Genomic DNA, 18,248 nt, shown 5'->3' with positions numbered 1-18,248 from the left:
TGCCCCCCAACCACCATTTTTTAAGAGACAAGAACTGTCTCTAAAATGATGCTAAAAAAATGAATATACTTAAACAGAAATCTCTAGAGTGAAGGAGCAGAGCATAGGCCAAGTGCCATAACTTGGCTAGTACAGCCCCCATGGTGGTAAAGTCTGGGTTTAGTGTGTATAATGGGGTCACAGGTGGTGGGAATTCAACCAGTACAACCCCTGTACTGTGGGGTCAAGGTCAGGAGATGACTCACAGGTGAAGTGGTTGGTGCACAGGTAAAGCAGTTGGTTATATATAAGATGATTAAGCAAATAACTAAATATCTTGAAGATAAGAGGAATTGGTTATTAATTTTTGAAGGTTCAGATATGAAAAAGGGCAGATTAGAAAAACCCAGTGGTATTCAGTTAGAATCAGTGTAAATTCAGTTTTATATTTATATCATTGCCCATCTGTATAAGTTTTCTATTGCTACTATAAAACTACCACAAATTCAGTGGCTTAAAACAATACTCATTTATTAGCTCAGAGTTCTGTAGGTCAGAAATCCAAGGGGGCTCAGTTGGGTTCTATGCTCAAGGTCTCAGAAAACCAAAATCAAGGTGTTGGTCAGGCTGGGGTTTTATCTGGAAGCTCTGGGAAAGCATCTGTTTTAGTCAGGTTGTTGACAGAGTTATGTTTCTTGTGGTTGCAAGGACTGAGGTCCCTGTTTCCTTCTGGCTGTCAGGGCCATCCTCCACTACCTGAGGGCACCTGTATTCTTCAATATATTGTCCCTTCATCTTCAAACCAGCAAAAGCATGTCAAACCTTCTTGTGCTTCCCATCTTTGACTTTCCTTCTGCTTCCAGTTGGAGAAAACTCTCTGCTTTTAAAGGACTCACCTACCTGAACCATCTTTTTTCAAGGTCAAATGATTTGGGACTTTAATTATATCTGCAAAATTCCTTCACAGCAGTACCCAGTTGGTGTTTGAGTGAATAAATGAGAGACAAGAATCTTAGGCAAGCTATCTTTAGAATTCTTTTTCCCATATTATCAATGGGTTAGTAAATATCTATGTGGGAAGATAATAGAAATGTTTACATGTGTGTGTGTATTTCCTATACATGTCTTTGGAAAGAGTGTAGAAATGATGATACCCCCCGTAGCAATGAGTACACCTTGCACTCAAAGGGTTTCTAAATATCATTCCCCACTAAGTGGAAATAGGGTTTCTTGGATAATTCTACGGTTGAAGCAGGGAAAGTACAAGAGGCCTTGCAACAGAAAGTAAGGAGTGCTCAAAAAATGATAGGCCATGTCAAAAGGATCAGGGGTGAGAATGAAGGGATTCTCACTAGCCAAATGTGACAATCTAAATAATGATAATAATGGATTATAACCTATTGAATCAAATAGATATCCATGAGTCCTCATTGGTATAATTGGATACATAAGGGAAAAGGGGAAATCTCTTCCTAAAAGCAGAATGTTATCTAATAAATGTTGAAGAGATGATAGAGTTAGGAATTATTCTCTTGCAATTACAAATGATTCAGGCAAAAAATATCAGTGGATGCTAAAGCCAGTGTGTAAAAGTCTGATTAGGAATGGGATGTTTACATAGCCTCAAAGTAACTTCCCACGAATTACATACCAATTGCTTATTAATTATTCATTAACTATACAGTGGAGAAATCCAGCCTGTATTATTTTCACCAAGTGATAACACCATGGCCAATAATGGGACAGACTGCCATTGTATGTTTCCCAATATGATGTACTGAGAAAAACAGACTATCCCTGTGGTGGTATTTCTGCTGAAATGCATAGCTTTATTTGAATCTTGAGGAAATTCCAGACAAACCTTTGCAAAGAATACTGCAGAATTACTAGGCTATACTCTTCAAAAAATGTCAAGGTCACTAGAGACAAAGAAAAATTGGGATCAGTTCCAGCTTGAAAGAGATCAGAGGCACAACCACAAAATTGTTCTAGATCCTGGATCAAGAAGAAAGGGGGGAAAAGGAAAGAAGTTTTCTCTTTGTTTGTTTTTGTTAAGAAGGATTTTTTTGACACAGTGGCAAAATGTGAATGGAATTTTGTGGCCTAGATGGTAGCAGGTATTGATGTTAATATCTTGATTTTTATGTGGATACTAAGGTTATGTAGAAGAGTGTCTCCATTTTTAGGAAATGCATGCCTTAGTATTTAGGAATAATGGGGCTATGTGTCTACAACTTACACTCAAATGTTTCAGCAAAAATAAGTTTTAAAAACCCTGTTGAAGGTTGAATTGTGCCCCCCAAAAAGATAATGTTGAAGATTTAACTCCATTCCTATGAATGTGTCCTCATTTGCAAGTGGGATTTTTGCAGATGGAATCAAAGTTAAAATGAGGTCATACCGGATTAGGGTAGCCCCTCAATGCAATGACGGATGACCTTATGATGGGAGGTACAGGGACACAAGGAAAAAGGCCATGTGATGGCAGAGGCAGAGGTTGGGGTGATACAGTTATAGACTAGGATTTCCGACAAACACCAGAAGCTAAGAGACAAGTGTGGAACAGAGTCTCCCTCAGAGCCTCCAGCAGGAACCAATTCTGGTCGACACCTTGATTTTGAGCCTCCAGCCTCTGGAACTGTAAGACCTTAACTTTCTGTTGCTTCAAGCCGCCCAGTTTGTGATACTTTGAGATGACAGCCCTAGGAAACTAAGACAAACCAAATTGCTTGCTTGCTATTAACATCAGCATCTTACGCATATGATTTTCTGGATATTTTAAAAGAGCAACTAACTGAAAGAGCAATATAATAATGTATTTCTATGTACACATAAAAAATATTTGTTATTTTTCTATGCACATCGCTTTCATCCACATACTTATGGGAGTCTCGCGTATGATGTCTGGTATGGTCAGAATATGTGTATTAGGGTTGAAATCCTCACCCCAAAGGTGATGCTATTACTAGGTAGGGGCCTTTGGCAGGCAGTTAGGTCATGTAGGTGGAAGCCTCATGAACGGGACTGGTGCTTTTATAAAAAAGGTGGACAGAGTTTCCTTAGCTCCTTTTGCCATGTAAGAATACGAAACAAGAAGTCTGTCACCCAGAGGGGGGGCCTCACTTGACCATGCTGTCACCCTGATCTTGGACTTCCAGCCTCTAGAACTGGAGTGATACATTTCTGTTTGTAAGCCACCCAGTCTGTGGTGTTTGTTGTAGCAGCCCAAATAGACTATGATACTCTCTTTTAATTTTTATTTCCTTATTGGATAGCATCTCCTTTAAAATGGCCAATATGAAAAAGAAGAGTGAGGCAGTGGAGAGAGTGGTAGAGAATTAGATGTATTAGATCTGAAGCCTGCTTTTGGAATTGACCCAACACAGGTGAAAATGCCTATCAATGTCTGACACACAGTAGTACACATTCAGTAAGTGTAAATGTGTGTGTGTGTGTGTGTGTGTGTGTGTGTGTGTGTGTGTGTGTTGCTTGCTTTAAATTTAAGATCGAGAAACTAACATTCTTCACAGGTTATGTCAGGATAAATAATGAGATAATAAATGTAAAATTTCTTTTTAATTTCTAAACCCTCCTGCAGAGAACACTTATATTATCTATAAAAATGTTACTATCCCACTAATACATGCTTACAATTCCTATTTGCAGACCCAGATGATCAGGTTTGCCATTGTTAACTTGTGAAATAACAACTAGGAAAACAAACCCGAAAAACCACCTTTATAATTTCCAGTGGGGCATGATCACATTTGGCCCTGAAATCATATAAAAGCAAATGGGGTAGGAAAGGTTTTACAGAGAGGGAAACAGGTTCAGAGGAGTTGTGTAATTCTCTCAAGGTCATATAGCTTTTAAGAAGAAGAGACAACATGGGCAAACTTCTTATTTAAAATTCTTAAAATACCGCTGTCAGTCATTTGTCTAGAACACAGCTTAGCCAGAAGTAAACATCTGGTTTGAAGCATAGATTGTTGATGGTACCTGAGAACTAATCCACTTATTACTATTTATAACAGAATACGTTTGATTGCTTCATTTATTTTCCCAGTGGGTTGAAAATTCATCTTGGCATTCCATAGCCCAGAAGCTTGTTTTATCTTGGATTAAATACACCCCACAAGGGACTAACAGCATGATGATCCGAGACCTTTTGCATCAGAAAAGGCATTGCTGACAAACACAAGGAAATAGAAAACTTTGGGGTTTTTGTTTGTTTGTTTGTTTTTTGTTTGTTTGGGTCTCAACTTTGTTTTTTGTTTTGTTTTGTTTTGTTTTTAAAGATTTTATTTATTTATTTGACACAGAGAGAGAGATCACAAGTAGGCAGAGAGAGAGGGGGAAACAGGCTCCCTGCCAAGCAGAGAGGCCGATGTGGGGCTCGATCCTAGGACCCTGGGATCATGACCTGAGCCGAAGGCAGAGGTTTAACCCTCTGAGCTACCCAGGCGCCCCTCAACCTTGTTTTTGTGGCAGATCCTATGTAAATATGTGAGGTTTTGAGAAAACCTCTATTGGATTGTTTTAACCTACACCAAGTAGCAAAGAACCTCTATCTAATACTGACAGAGTGCAAATACAGACAGACTTTCCTTGAATTTTACTTGTTCTTCCTACTTTATAGCCATGAAAATTTATTGAAAGCAAAAGGGACTAAGTGGGATGTGGGCTTGTTCTTCAAAATACTTTAATTTTTCACAACACTGTGCCACAAAACTCATCTCATTGAGGTGATGTCCCTGTACTCCAGACCCAAGAGCAGTGTGACCTCTTCAGGGTCAGCTGCATGGGGTCCAGTAGAACCATACTCTGACAAACAGACTTACTGGATGTGTGTTCAGAAGGAGTTTTTTTTTTTTTTTTTAAGATTTTATTTATTTATTTGACAGAGAGAGATCACGAGTAGGCAGAGAGGCAGGCAGAGAGAGAGGAGGAAGCAGGCTCTCCGCTGAGCAGAAAGCCCGACGTGGGGCTCGATCCCAGGACCCCGAGACCATGACCTGAGCCGAAGGCAGAGGCCCAACCCACTGAGCCACCCAGGTGCCCCAGAAGGAGTTTTGAAAGCACCGTCTAAACATTTAGAAATTTCTTACATCAATAAACAATTTTTATATCCTTACTTTTTCCTCATTCTCTTAAAAAGTGTCAGGTATTGCATTTACTGCCACAGCCTCTGTTTCAGTACATTCTGTGTACATATTTCATTATCCTATCCAGCTGACGATTCTGCTCTATGCTATACAACACCGACTCTTATCACAAACTATGAAAAAAGAAACCCAAATTGTTGTTCTGCTTGCAGCCAGCATTTAGTTGGTCTAGACCTAATGTTCTGAGAAATGACCTACTAGAAGCAATGTAAAATATAAGTTCAAGACTTTCTTTCAAACTTTGTTTTTCAGCCTTCTAAGCTATCATTTTGTTATACTTTAGTATCTTCTCTCTAATGTCTGTCTGGACAAAAAGGAAACTAAGAGCTCTCTTAAAAGAGCTGGTAATGCTGACTTATGAACTGTAGTGCTTCATCTACAGTGTTGATTCTCAACCTTGGCTGTACACTGGAATCTCTGGCAAGCATGTAAAATTTCCCATGTCCATGTTGTACCCCAGATTGAGTAAATCAGAATTCTGGGGTGCGACCCAAGCCTCAGTGATTCTAAAGCTGCCCAAGTGGTTCCAAAGATAGCTGACATTGAGAACTACTGAGCTAGAATATAAAGAGCTGCTTCACCAGCTGCTGGTTAGTCAATAGCTATTCTACCTTGTCTGTGACTGTATTCCTGATTGGACTTGAGTTTTGTATGTTCAGATGTGTCTGTTTGTTCCTGTACTCTAAGTGTTGACCCCACACCACTGGAACACTGGCCTGGCTCACTAATATACATTCCTGGACACCTATGCATTCTAACTAACTAACCAGCCTGGACCTGGAGTAAGCAGGGAGAGAATTCTAGTTCTCCTTCAATATTGTTGCTTCTCTTCTTCTGTAGTGATAAAATTGTTTCTATCATTTAAAGCTAGGAAAAGGACACCCAAATTTTCTTTTCTGTTTAAACTCCCTACCTAGGTAATCTCATTCAACCACTTGGCTTTAAATATACTCTATAAGCCAATGAGTTCCAAATTTATATATTCATTTTGGACATCATCCTTGAACCCACAGTTCTACTTTAACAACTTACTCTACTTAGATGTCTAGTAGGCTCTTAAAAACTCAACATGTCCCAAAGTGAGCTCATGACAATACCTTTCCTCACCACCAATACCAGAAACACCCCCATCACGGCCTTCCCCAACTTGGTTGATGGTAACTCCATCTTCCAGCAACTAAGTCGAAAACCTTCAAATCATCCTGGACTCTTTCTCTGCAAGTCACATCCAATTTGTTTCTGTTCATCCTTCGCTTGAAATCCTGTTCATTAGACTTTTAAAATATATCAAGAATTTGGGCATTTCTCACCACTTCTAGTGTGTGTGTGTCTGTGTGTGTGTGTGCATGTAAATGGTTTAAGCCAACATCATTTCTCATCTGGATTATTGCAATTGCCTCTCAACTTTCCTTCCTGCTTCTACACTTGCTTTTCTTCAGTATATTCTCAAAATACCAGTCCCAGTTGTTAAAAGTTGTTAAAACATGTTACATCACGTTACTTCCCTGCACCAAATCCTCCAAATGCTTCCTATTTTGTGCAGAGTAAAAGCCAAAAGCTTTACTATGACTTAAAGAACCCTATATGGTCTGGCCCCCATGTTATGCTTCTGTCCTCATTTCCTACTACTCTCTCCTTCTGCTCACATCAACCTTCTTGTTGTTTATCCAACGGACATTTTCTTACCTCAGGGCATTTGACTCCATCCCAATTGCTCAAGGCTGAAATTCAGCTGGATTTCAACACGAGGCCCTAGGGGATGTTTATGACTTGCATTAGATTTTATTGGTTTGGGCATATGCTGTGACTGGTCACTGCCTGTGTCATACTGATTGTTAAATATTCTGACTATCAACAAGCTTCTACCTGAAATGTTCTTCCTGTGCCCTCTCATCCCTGAGATCCCTACTCAGAGGTCACAAGAAGACATTCTCTGGCCACCCTATTTAAAATTTCATACCAATTTACTTTCCATTCTCTTTCCACTTTAATTTTTCTCCTCATACTTGTATTAGTTATTCTTTGCTGCATCACATATTACCCCAAAATATAGTGGCTTAAAACAATATTAAATATTTATTTTCTCGAGCAGTTTCTGTGAGGCAGAAATGCGGGAACAGCTTAGCTATGTGATTCTTGCTCAGGTTGCAACAAGATGTCAGCTAGAGTTATAGTCATCTTGACAGAAGCTGGAGCTTACACCACACCATCCTATTCAGAGTTGGAGGGAACTACTTAAGGGCAAGAATAGCAGAACACAAGAATCTCTGGAGGCCGCCTTAGACAGTATGCCCACTGGTCCCCACGGGGTTCACATGCAAACTCTTCTCATTACGGCATCAGCTCAAAATCTAGAATCTTGTTATCTACATCAAGTCTGGGGCAGGTGAGACTCCAAACATGTAGTTACTTAGATATAGCTCCTCCAGTACGGTTTCTGTTGACCTGGAGACTTATGAAGTAAAGGGTCAAGTTATTGACCACCAATATAGCCCACATAAAATTGTTGGATATGCATAGGATAGTATAGGTTTGTTCAAAGTATATGGTTTGTTCAAAACCAGTATAGGTTTGTTCAAAGGAGGAAATGGGAAGAACATAGGTGTCACTGGGCTATAATGATTCTGAAATTCAGCAAGGTATAGGCGTGCACTTCCTTGATTAGGACTCGAGGCGTGGGAATAATTGTCTGTGGCATTTGGTTACACACTGTGGGCTTTCAGTTCTCTTTGAGTGATCTTCTCTTTTCCATAAAAGGTAGCCCACGTGTGCAGTTGGTAGTTTTCCCAGCCTGATCCCTGTCAGTGCGAGACTTCATTTCATCATGTGTCTATTCCTTTCATTCCAGACTGGTGGCATTTCTGAAAGTACAATTCTTTCCAAAAGTCTTAAGGGGAGAGGGGTGCCTGGCTGGCTCAGTCAGTAGAGCCTACGACTCTTGATCTCAGGGTGGTAAGATCAAGGCCCACTCTGTACCCAAAGTCTGAGTGTTCTTTACAAATTTCATTTGGTTTATCCCAAAGGACAAAAAACACATCTTGGCTTCTGTCTACTCTGGGCTTCTGCTAGACTATTTAAGGCCAACATTCCTAAGCTTCTGAAAGTTCTATTCTTTGATTGAATGGTTCCTGGAGATATTTGTTTCCTTAGATCATTCTAATGTCTTAACAAACAAATTAATAGGCACTCTCTTATGTTCCACTTTAGATCAGGCTTTCAGGATGGTGCCCTGATTTGAACTCTTCCTGGAGCCATTTCTTAGCAAGCCAAACTAAGCCAAATTAGCATAATTTGCCATTTAGAGAGGTTGGGAACTTCCAAAACCATCAATTCCTAGCTCCTTTTAGGTTAGTAACCCTCTTCCCACACTTTACTATAAGCAGCAAGAACGAAAGAGGCAGGATCTTCCACATTCTGCCTGGACATCTCAGCTGGCTCACTCAGTTCATTAAGCACATTTTCTACTTCCTGCCTTACCACAGATCACAGGGTTGCCATCTACCACCACACTATGAAGATCCCTCACAGTGCTCCTCAGCTTGCGTTGACATTCTCCCCAGAGTCCTTCCTGCTTCTGCCCTCTGACCAGCTTTAAAGCCAAGCCCATATATGCAGTTTTTGTTAGACTATGCCACACTTCCAGGTACTATCATTTATATTACTTGTTAACTTCTGCAGTACACTTCATCCCAAATTTGGGGTAGGAAGCAAGAATCACTGAAGGACATCTTGAAATCTGACTACTTCTGTAATTAACAATAATAAACTATGTATCTTACTTATTTGCTTTCTTAGTTGTCCATCTAGAATGAAAGCATGTGGCAGAGGAATTTTGATGAGTTTATTCACTACTATATCCCTAGTGCCTGGCTTATAGTAGGTACTCAATATGTATGTGTTAAATGACTGTAGTAAGACTATGTTTCTTGACCTTTCTTGTAACTAGGTGTGGCTATGCAACTAAATTTGACCAGCAAAATGTGAGGAGAAGTCATGAGTGTGATCTCTAGGTTGTGTACTTAAAGGTAAACTTGTCCTGCAGTTTCTTTTACTCTCTCCTCACTGGCTGGATTATTTATGCATTAGTTGCAGATAAAAGAAACATGCTAGAGAAGGCAGAGCAGCACAGTAGAAGCCTGGACCCTTGACACTGGAATAGAGTAACACCATCACTACACTAGCCCTGGCCTGAATATGCTAGAATTTGTACCTAATAGCAAATTTCTAAGCTGTTTAAACTACAGTTATTTTGAGTCTCTACTATTGCAGCTGAACCTGTAGTTTAACTAATTTGTTACGTGAGAGAGGCTAGATAGAAATACAGTCATGCCTGAAAATAGCCTGAGGAAGTAAGATAAATGGCCATTTAGCACTTAGAGAATGACAAATACAGAACTCCTCGTATGTAGGATTACATTGTTGGAATATTCCACCATCTATTATTATTTCTTTTCTTTGTTTTTCCCCCCAGTTTTAAGATATAATTGGCATTCAACACTGGATCAATTTTTTTAAAGATTTTATTTAATTGAGAGAGAGAGAACAGAGTGAAAGAGAGAGAGAGAGCATGAGCTCGGGAGAGGGGCAGAGGGAGAAGCAGACTCTCCACTGAGCAAGGAGCCTGATGCAAGACTCGATCCCAGGATGCCGGGATCATGACCTAAGCCGAAGGCAGATGCTTAACCAACTGGGCCATTCAGGTGCCCCACCAATGGATCAGTTTAAAGTGCATAACATGATGGTTTGATTTACAATCCATCCGTTACTGATAGGTATGTTAATTTGTTTCTAGTTTTATACTCTTATGAATCATGCTTATATGAAATTCTTATACAGGACTTGGTGAACACATGTTCACCAATGGTGATGGCTAGATAAGAAAATATTCAGCCTCAGAAGATTTTGCCAATTTTCCGAAAAGGTACTAATTCACAAGTCCACTAGTGGGGCATGAAAATTTTGGTTTCACATCCTTACTCGTGGTACTTTTTTTCTTTCATTTTAGTAATTCTGTTGAGTGTATGAAGGTATCTCACCATTATTTTAATTTGCATTTCTCCCATGATAGATGAAGTGGAACTCCTTTCCATATATTTACTAGCCACTTGGATATCTTCTTCTTCTTCTTCTTCTTTTTTTAATGTAAAGTGCTTGTTCAAGTATTTCACCCAGCTCACTTTATTTTTTGAGAATTTAAATAGTATTGGGCACCTGGGTGGCTCAGTTGATTAAGTGACTGCTTTTGGCTCAGGTCATGATCCCAGAGTCCCAGGATCAAGTCCTGCATCGGGATCCCTGCTCAGCGGGATGTCTGCTTCTCCCTCTGACCCTCTCCCCTCTCATTCTCTCTCTTACTCTCTCAAATAAAATCTTGAACAAATAAAAAAATTTAAATAGTATTTATCAGTATATTTATTGAGTATACTATGTTGGATACATGGTACTAAGCACTTTATGCTTACTTTATATATACAACAACAATGTTCAGTGGGTCTATAACTCATTCGTATTTTATAGTTGAAGAAACCGAAGCCCTGGGATGTTCAGTAGTTCACCCAAGTCTCTCAGTTTGAAGTGGTAGAGTCAAGATCTAAACCCAGGCCGATCTGACAAAGCCTGAAGCTTGCATGACAAACCTGTGGGGAATATCATGGGAATCACTGCCTTTCTTCAGACTGCATGTAACTTCATTATTGTAATCATTTTCATCACCCTCCCTCTGTCAGAGATTGTTTTACTGGAACCCCAGGGAGAAGAGCCATATAGTTGGCTGGCTCCTGAAGACTGTTCAAGAGAGTCTTGAACTCTAACCTCTGTGGTGTGCCTGTGGGGAGTTCCAAGCCCAAATCACCCTCCTGGAAGCCTATAAGGCCATAGGAATTTCTAATATGACTCCTTTTTACAAGTCAAGTCAAATAGAAGAACCTTAGGTTTTATCTACAGAAATGGAACACTCGTTGGCTTCCTGAAGATATTAGGGATGGAACAGTGTCATGAAATGTCTAGGGAGTACTCAGTACCTTCCTATTATGCTAACCGAGTTCCACTTCAGTGGGGACTGTACACTTATGTCAGGCATTTATACATTGGTAGGTAAAACTGCATACTGCTTTATTTCTATTCTGAAAGGGATTTCAAGATAAAGCACACTGAGGATATAGCTCTGTAGTGTTTTAGCAACTGAAAGTCAAGAGCGGCTGGAACTGAAGTTAAGAACTCTTTGAGGATAAATTTAAGTATTATTAGAAAACATATATAAAGCGCTTGCGTTTATAAAACCCCACAACACAACCTTCCATTTACATGGCATCAAGGTGCAATTTAGGAACCACTTTCACATATGTTATCTCATTTGGCCATCACAAACCCCTGAAGGTAGATTGGACAGCTGGTCTTATTATGATTAATATTTCCATTTTACAAATGAAGCAGCCAAAGCTCAGAGAGTTTCAGTATTTGTCTGAGGTCACAAAATTCTTAAATGGCTCTGCCAAGTCTCAAGTTCAGGTTGTCTGTCCCTACACTACACTTTCTTTTACATATACCTGGCCATATTTATAAAGGATGTGAACACTTACAGGAGTTGGCTTAGAGTTCAAACATCAGGACAATTAGGAGTTCCCTAAGAGTGGGAACTCTTTTTGGAAAAAGCATAGTGGTGGGGTTTAAAAATGAGCAGGGCTGTGCAAAGTTTCTGTTTGATTCATTTATCACAACTAATGAAACCCTTCAGGGGAATTTCTCTCCCATGCCACTGACAGAGTCTTCAGAACTTTCCCCAGTTAAGGGAAATTCCTTTCATCCTTGCAGCCAGCAGAGGTCTTGTGACAGCTACTATGTAGTGTTAGAACCCAGGGGTGGAAGCCACTACCCTTGCCTCAGATCAGAGTTTACAAACAAAGCAATGCAACCACCTTCCAGAAGATAGCAAATATTATTGAAAGCACTTTCCCCCTTTTTTCCCCCGTGACAGTACTCATTGTCATCAGAAAAATAGAGCAAACAAATGTACCTCTTTCCATTCCTAAGTAGAATTCTTCATGCTACACTACAAAGCTCACTATTTTAACACTGTTGAGGAAAAAGGAATTCTAACCCAAATTTAGTATGTTTGCTACTTATGACAATTTGACAAGTTGTGTAAAGCACTGTCACTGTAAGGATTATCTGACCATGTAATTATAGGGATGAATGTTGGAGCACAATGGTTTTTATTAATGTTGATTTTAATAGAGACTTTGACATATCTGTTTTTGGAAAAGAATACATAGCTGCTCATGGGGAAAATTATAACAAATGAAAAGCATTCCAAATTCTGAATTTTGTCAAAAGATATATATTGTTACAAACATCTTCCAAAATGTGGAAAGCTAGACATAGACTCAGAAGACCTAAATTCAAATTCTGGGTTCTCCCACTAAATTGTCCCACAATACTAGCAAGTCACTTGACTTCTCTCAGTCTCCATTTCCTCCCATCTAAAATGAGGTGGCTAGATGACCTTAAACATGGAGTTAGCATAACAAGGTTTTGTCCCCCACTGTAGCTCCTGGGTCTGACAGAGTGAGTAGTCTACACTTATCATTCAATAAACATCTATTACACGAACTTAAGGTGACTTATAATTGTACCATTCCATGATTTTATGGCATAAGTTTAAAGAATTTCTAAAGAATATGAAATTGCCACAACGCAAGTCAGTCCCTCACCCCACACATGCTTAAAATGAGGAGATGCTTAGTAGCAGGTGAGGTTTGCATAGTTCCTTTGTTGAAGAGAGAAATCAAAGCTTTATTTATTTTTTTTAAAGATTTTATTTATTTATTTGACAGAGAGAGAGAGAGAGGGAACACAAGCAGGGGGAGTAGGAGTGGGAGAAGCAGGCTCCCCGCTGCGGGACTCAATCCCAGGACCCTGAGATCATGACCTGAGCCGAAGGCAGACGCTTAATGACTGAGCCACGCAGGTGCCCCGAGAAATAAAAGCTTTAAAATAACTGCTCTCCTCAATCTCTTGGATTAACTTAACCTTACACTGCAGACTCATACTTAAGGAAGCATGACATTTTTCGAATTTTCAGAAACTAATATTTTCATTGAGACACTTTATGACAAGAAACAGCTGAGATGCTACTTCTCTATGTATTTATTCACAATAATGAAAGAGTAATAGAAGGCAACTAATCTTAAAATCAGATATATGTTTTCATTTCTTTTTTTTTTTTTTTAAAGATAGATTTATTTATTTATTTATTTGTTTGACAGAGAGAACTCACAAGGAGGGAGAGAGGCAGGCAGAGAAAGATGGGGAAACAGGCTCCCTGCTGAGCAGAGAGCCCAATGCGGGGCTCAATCCCAGGACCCTGAGACCATGACCTGAGCTGAAGGCAGAGGCTTAACCCACTGAGCCACCAGGCGTCCCGTTTTCACTTATTTCCTTGGAAGATAAAGGACATACTTGGATATGTTAGCATTAGCCCAAACTGGTGGCGTTTATTTTCATTTCATCTTATCTTTAATCTTATCCTAGTGTGTTGGGCTCATTGTAGTCCCAAATTGCTATTTCCTATCAATATCTCATTTTACAACATTTTCCTGTGTACAGCCTTTTGAGTCCTCCTTTTCTTTCCACTCAGGTTTCCTTTCCTCCAACCAAAATGTCTTTTGCTTAGATTAAACTTCTTTACCTAAAGGAATTAATAAATAAATGATTATTTCCTGGAGGCAGTTACATTTTAAAAGAAAACCATTTCCTAAAGGAATCTCTAATCGGCCAAACTTCAGGCAATTTAGCAATCTCACTGGATTTCAGAGATTCCCCCATAGCCCTTGAGACATACAGGTAATGCTGACATCCAGTGAGGCTAAGGATGCTGCTGGACATACCAGGATGCACTGGATAGGCTACAATCAAGAATGATCCAACCCCCGCCTCCCGCCAAAAAAGGAAACATACAGGTAATTGTCTAGTACAATGGTTTGTCAAACTTTAAGCCAGGGAACTCTTGTGCAAACAAAATCAGGCAGCAATCTGGTGCATGGAAGAGATAAGGGCTCAAGTACTCTGGCTGAGGCAGTGGTGGGATTCAGAACCTTCTCCACTCACCATGCTTCGCTCCACCAGCCATTGATGCAGAGGCACATGACTCTGAGCAGCCCGAGTAAAAGGTCAGTCCATATGTTCACACAAACATACACACACATAACGTAAGAGCATACGTGATACACAAGTAGATGACCCACTCTCAAGTATCCTAAAGGAGCCTACAGATGTCCGTTGCAGTAATAAATCATAGTCACATTTTTTTAACACTCTGAGAGTGTAGCAAAATGAGAAATGAACAGATCAAGCAATTTAGATTTGGCCTATTATCCTCTATTTCTATCTCATGTTTGAAACTTTGGTGTGCTCCATGGTTGGGTTGCAAAATAAATAACAGTCAACTAAGTGTATTCCGGAGGTCAGCATTACTATTACTAGCTCCTTTATTTTATTTTATTTCTTTTTTAAAAGATTATTTATTTATTTATTTATTTGACAGACAGAGATCACAAGTAGGCAGAGAGGCAGGGAGAGAGAGAGGAAGGGAAGCAGGCTCCCTGCCGAGCAGAGAGCCCGATGCAGGGCTCGATCCCAGGACCCTGGGATCATGACCTGAGCTGAAAGCAGAGGCTTTAACCCACTGAGCCACCCAGGCGCCCCTACTAGCTCCTTTAGAAGACCTGGATTTCCCGTATTCAAACTCTCAATGGATTCCAATCATCAAAACAATTGCTTTTTCCTCTGAAACAAAAGTTCCAGTGGTATTTTCCCCAGATGACATTCTGAGGAAGATGGCCTCCAGAGAAACTAGCCAGATCCACTTTTTGGTGGGCTGGTCAACTGCCTTTCTTACCCTTTCTTAACCTGCAAGCACCTGCAACCCGACAGTTTCCAAATCAAAGTCTTTCACTTTTGCCAAAAACCTGTCTCTCCTTCTGGTTAAGATCAACAGTTCTGCCTTCCAACCACACACAAAGCTAAGACCTTATAGTTACCATCAATCAGTACCATTAAATTACTGGGACTCTAAGCTAAGCAAATTATGGAGATCAGGATTTTTCAACCTCAGTGCTATTGACATCTTGGGCAGGATGATTCTCTGCTCTGGGAGGGTGTCCTGTCCATTACGGGGTATTTAGCAGCATTCCTGGACTCTACCCTCTAGACACCACGAGACACATCCTGACCCTAGGCTTCACAATAAAAGGTGTCTCCAGGCACTGCCAAAAGTCTGCTGGAAGCAAAATCAACTCCAGCGCCATTTGAGAAGCACTGCTGTGGACTATCTCTTTATTCTTTGCAGTATCCCGCAAGCTAAGTATTGCAGCTTCGTTCCACATGGTGTAGATCAGGAAAATGGGCCTTTGGGGAAATCATTGACTTGTCCTTGGTCATGGGGCAGGTATGTGGCAGAGCTGAGTTTCAGGGTACTGTAAAAGTTGTTTCCCCATCTGTCTTTGCTACCTCTGGAGCTCAGTTCCCTTTTGCATCTAGTTGTTTTTAAGTATTTTTTAAAAAGATTACTATTATTATTATTCTTCTTTTATTTAAAGATTTTATTTATTTATTTGACAGAGAGAGATCACAAGTAGGCAGAGAGGCAGGCAGAGAGCGAGAGAGAGAGGGAAGCAGGCTCTCAGCTGAGCAGAGAGCCCGATGCGGGGCTCGATCCCAGGACCCTGAGATCATGAGGCAGAGGCTTAACCCACTGAGCCAACCAGGAGCCCCAAGATTATTATTATTATTATTATTTTTAAGTAATCTGTACACCCAATGTGAGGCTCGAACTCACAACCCCAAGATCAAGAGTCGCCTGCTCCTCTGACTGAGCCAGCCAGGCACCCGTGTACCCAGTGTTTTATCTAACCATGCTAACCTTTCATTCGGAATGCCTTGATTTTGCTCCCTGCTTCCTGTTTCACTTGCTATCCCCTTTGTTCAGATCTGTATTTCCTACCTAGATTATAACAACCAGGCTCTTAATTTCTCCCTGGGATTTCAGTCTCTTCATTTTTCAGTCTCCTTTTCACATTGCTGGCAGAACATTCTCAAACATCTTATTACATAACCGCCCTATTGAAAAACCTTCTGTGCCTTCCACATGGCCCACAGGGTCCCTCTCAAAGTCTCAAAGGGTGGTCCCAAGACCAGCAGCATTGGTTATCTCCAGGCAACTTGTTAGATATGCAAATCCTTGGGCAAGCTAAGGGATAGGCAGGAAAGATTCTCCAGGCAGCCTTGCTAAGTAATTGATCAGACATTCAAGAAATATTGATTACATACCTGGTCTGTGCAAGACATTCAACTAGGGCACTATGGGCACTTTCTCAAAGATGGATTTGCAAGACTCTGTATCTGTAGGTCTGGGGGTAAGACTCAGCATCCCTATTTGTAAAAATCTCTCCCATGATTCCGATGTGTATTGGGTTGATCCTGACTGTCTTAATGCCTGCTTACAAAAATGAGAGACATCTCTTGCCTCCCTTGACCTGTATTGCTGGAGGTATGTAAACGAATGCTAATGCCGCCATGGTAACAGGAGAAATAACACGGGCTTGCTTCTCCTCTTGCGGGTTTCCTCTGACTTTTGACTTCACTTTACAGATTCCTTTAATTTGAAAGTATTTGCACAATAACCAAACAGCAATCATTACTGATAAAAGGCAAAATTTTGTTTGATTTTATTTATTCACCTGATCTCTGGAGTCCGACGTTTAATATATTGTTCACGGTCTCAGATATCCAGCAGTAACCACAAATTAGGGTTACCTGTCAAACAGTCCCTAAATCTTTAAGGATTCTCATTCCCTTGTGGCCACTTGCTCACGAGGTGTCGGTGGCTGATGACAGTTCTCTTTACTATGCTCTGAGGTGGTCCTGGGACCTTAAACCTGAAAGCGTCCCAGCCAGGGGCACTCCCCACCCGGCGAGGGTGGCGCCTCGGGAGCTGTGCCCTGCGGTAAGGTCGGAGGGCGCCAGAGCTTCAGTGGGGAAGTCCCTAGGGGCGGGCGCAGCTCCAGCTGGTAGCGGGAAATCGAAACTCAAGCTGTTAAAACCGCTGCCCTGCCCTTCGGAATCGCATCTCGAGACTCCCTAAGCGTCCCTCCCGCTGTGGGCGCCCGGGACCCGCGGACTCAGAGCTATGTTCACCCGCACTCGGGTGGTGGGCTCCGGGCTCGGCGCCTCTCCCGCCCCCGGCCTGACCCGGGACCTCCCTGGGCGGCCCCCGGAGCCAGGCCGGCTGCAAGGTCCCAGACCCGGTTTGGAGGTGGCGCCCCAGAGCCCTGCGCGGGAAAGCCGGGGGCTCCAGAGCCAGCGGGTGTAAGTACTTAACAACCGGTTTGGGGGGCGGGAGCCCAGACCTCAAACATACAAGCACTTTCTGAATCACTGGAGTTTGAAACCACAGGGGCCCAGTAGCAGGGTTTTTGGGAGAAGGCAGCCTTATTTGCCTACCCAAAAAGCACTCAGAAATTGTCTTATAAATTGAGTGTGCCAGTCTGCGGGTCTTTACTAAATGTCTGAGCTCCGATTCCTTTCAAGAACTCTGCTTTTCTGATTCTTGTGGTTGGCTACAGGATTGAAATGACGTGTGTAGAAATCGTCTGCGCTTCCTACTAACTTTCCAGGTATCTCCAGAACTCAGACTCTTTAGTATGAGAACTTTTCCCGTTCCTGGTTTAAAAAATCAGGGCTCTAAATGATGCCAGGGTAGGAGCAGAGAGGGAATGTGTTGGGGGAGAGAGGTCCAAATGCTGCCTCTGGGAGCACCTTTGCATCTCTACAAAGTTCCCAGATAAACCACTTTGTAGGAGTGAGACCTGGTGAGGTCCAGAGTGACTGCTGGGTTTCCCGTCCTGGCGTGGGTAGGTGCTGTATGCAAGAACCTTTACTTACAGTGTGGAGTGGGTCGTGGGGCTTGATCCCAGACCCTGAGATCATGACCTGAGCTGAAGCCACAAGTCAAACGCTTAACCTATTAAGCCACCCAGGTGCCCCTATTTATTTATTTTTTAAAATGTGGGGGCCCCTGGGTGGCTCAGTGGGTTAAAGCCTCTGCCT

The 18,248-nt window shown here is 41.4% G+C and overlaps 1 protein-coding gene across 2 annotated transcripts in view; it reads left to right on the top strand.

The window, feature by feature from the left end:
• Positions 1-17,120: 17,120 nt before the first annotated feature.
• The window catches only part of EPSTI1 (epithelial stromal interaction 1), an 85,696-nt gene continuing 84,568 nt past the window's right edge, over positions 17,121-18,248 (top strand). For both annotated transcript variants that reach the window (XM_080799875.1, XM_080799874.1), the window contains exon 1: positions 17,121-17,507. In XM_080799875.1, coding sequence (XP_080656001.1) covers positions 17,329-17,507 — 179 coding nt within the window. In that variant the 5' untranslated portion in view covers positions 17,121-17,328. The remainder of the gene's footprint in view (positions 17,508-18,248) is intronic.

The sequence above is a fragment of the Martes martes genome (genome assembly GCF_963455335.1).
Source record: "Martes martes genome assembly, chromosome: 3".
NCBI classification, from domain to species: domain Eukaryota; kingdom Metazoa; phylum Chordata; class Mammalia; order Carnivora; family Mustelidae; genus Martes; species Martes martes.
Note: the sequence above shows the minus strand (reverse complement) of the source record. Positions and strands in the feature narration are given on the sequence as shown.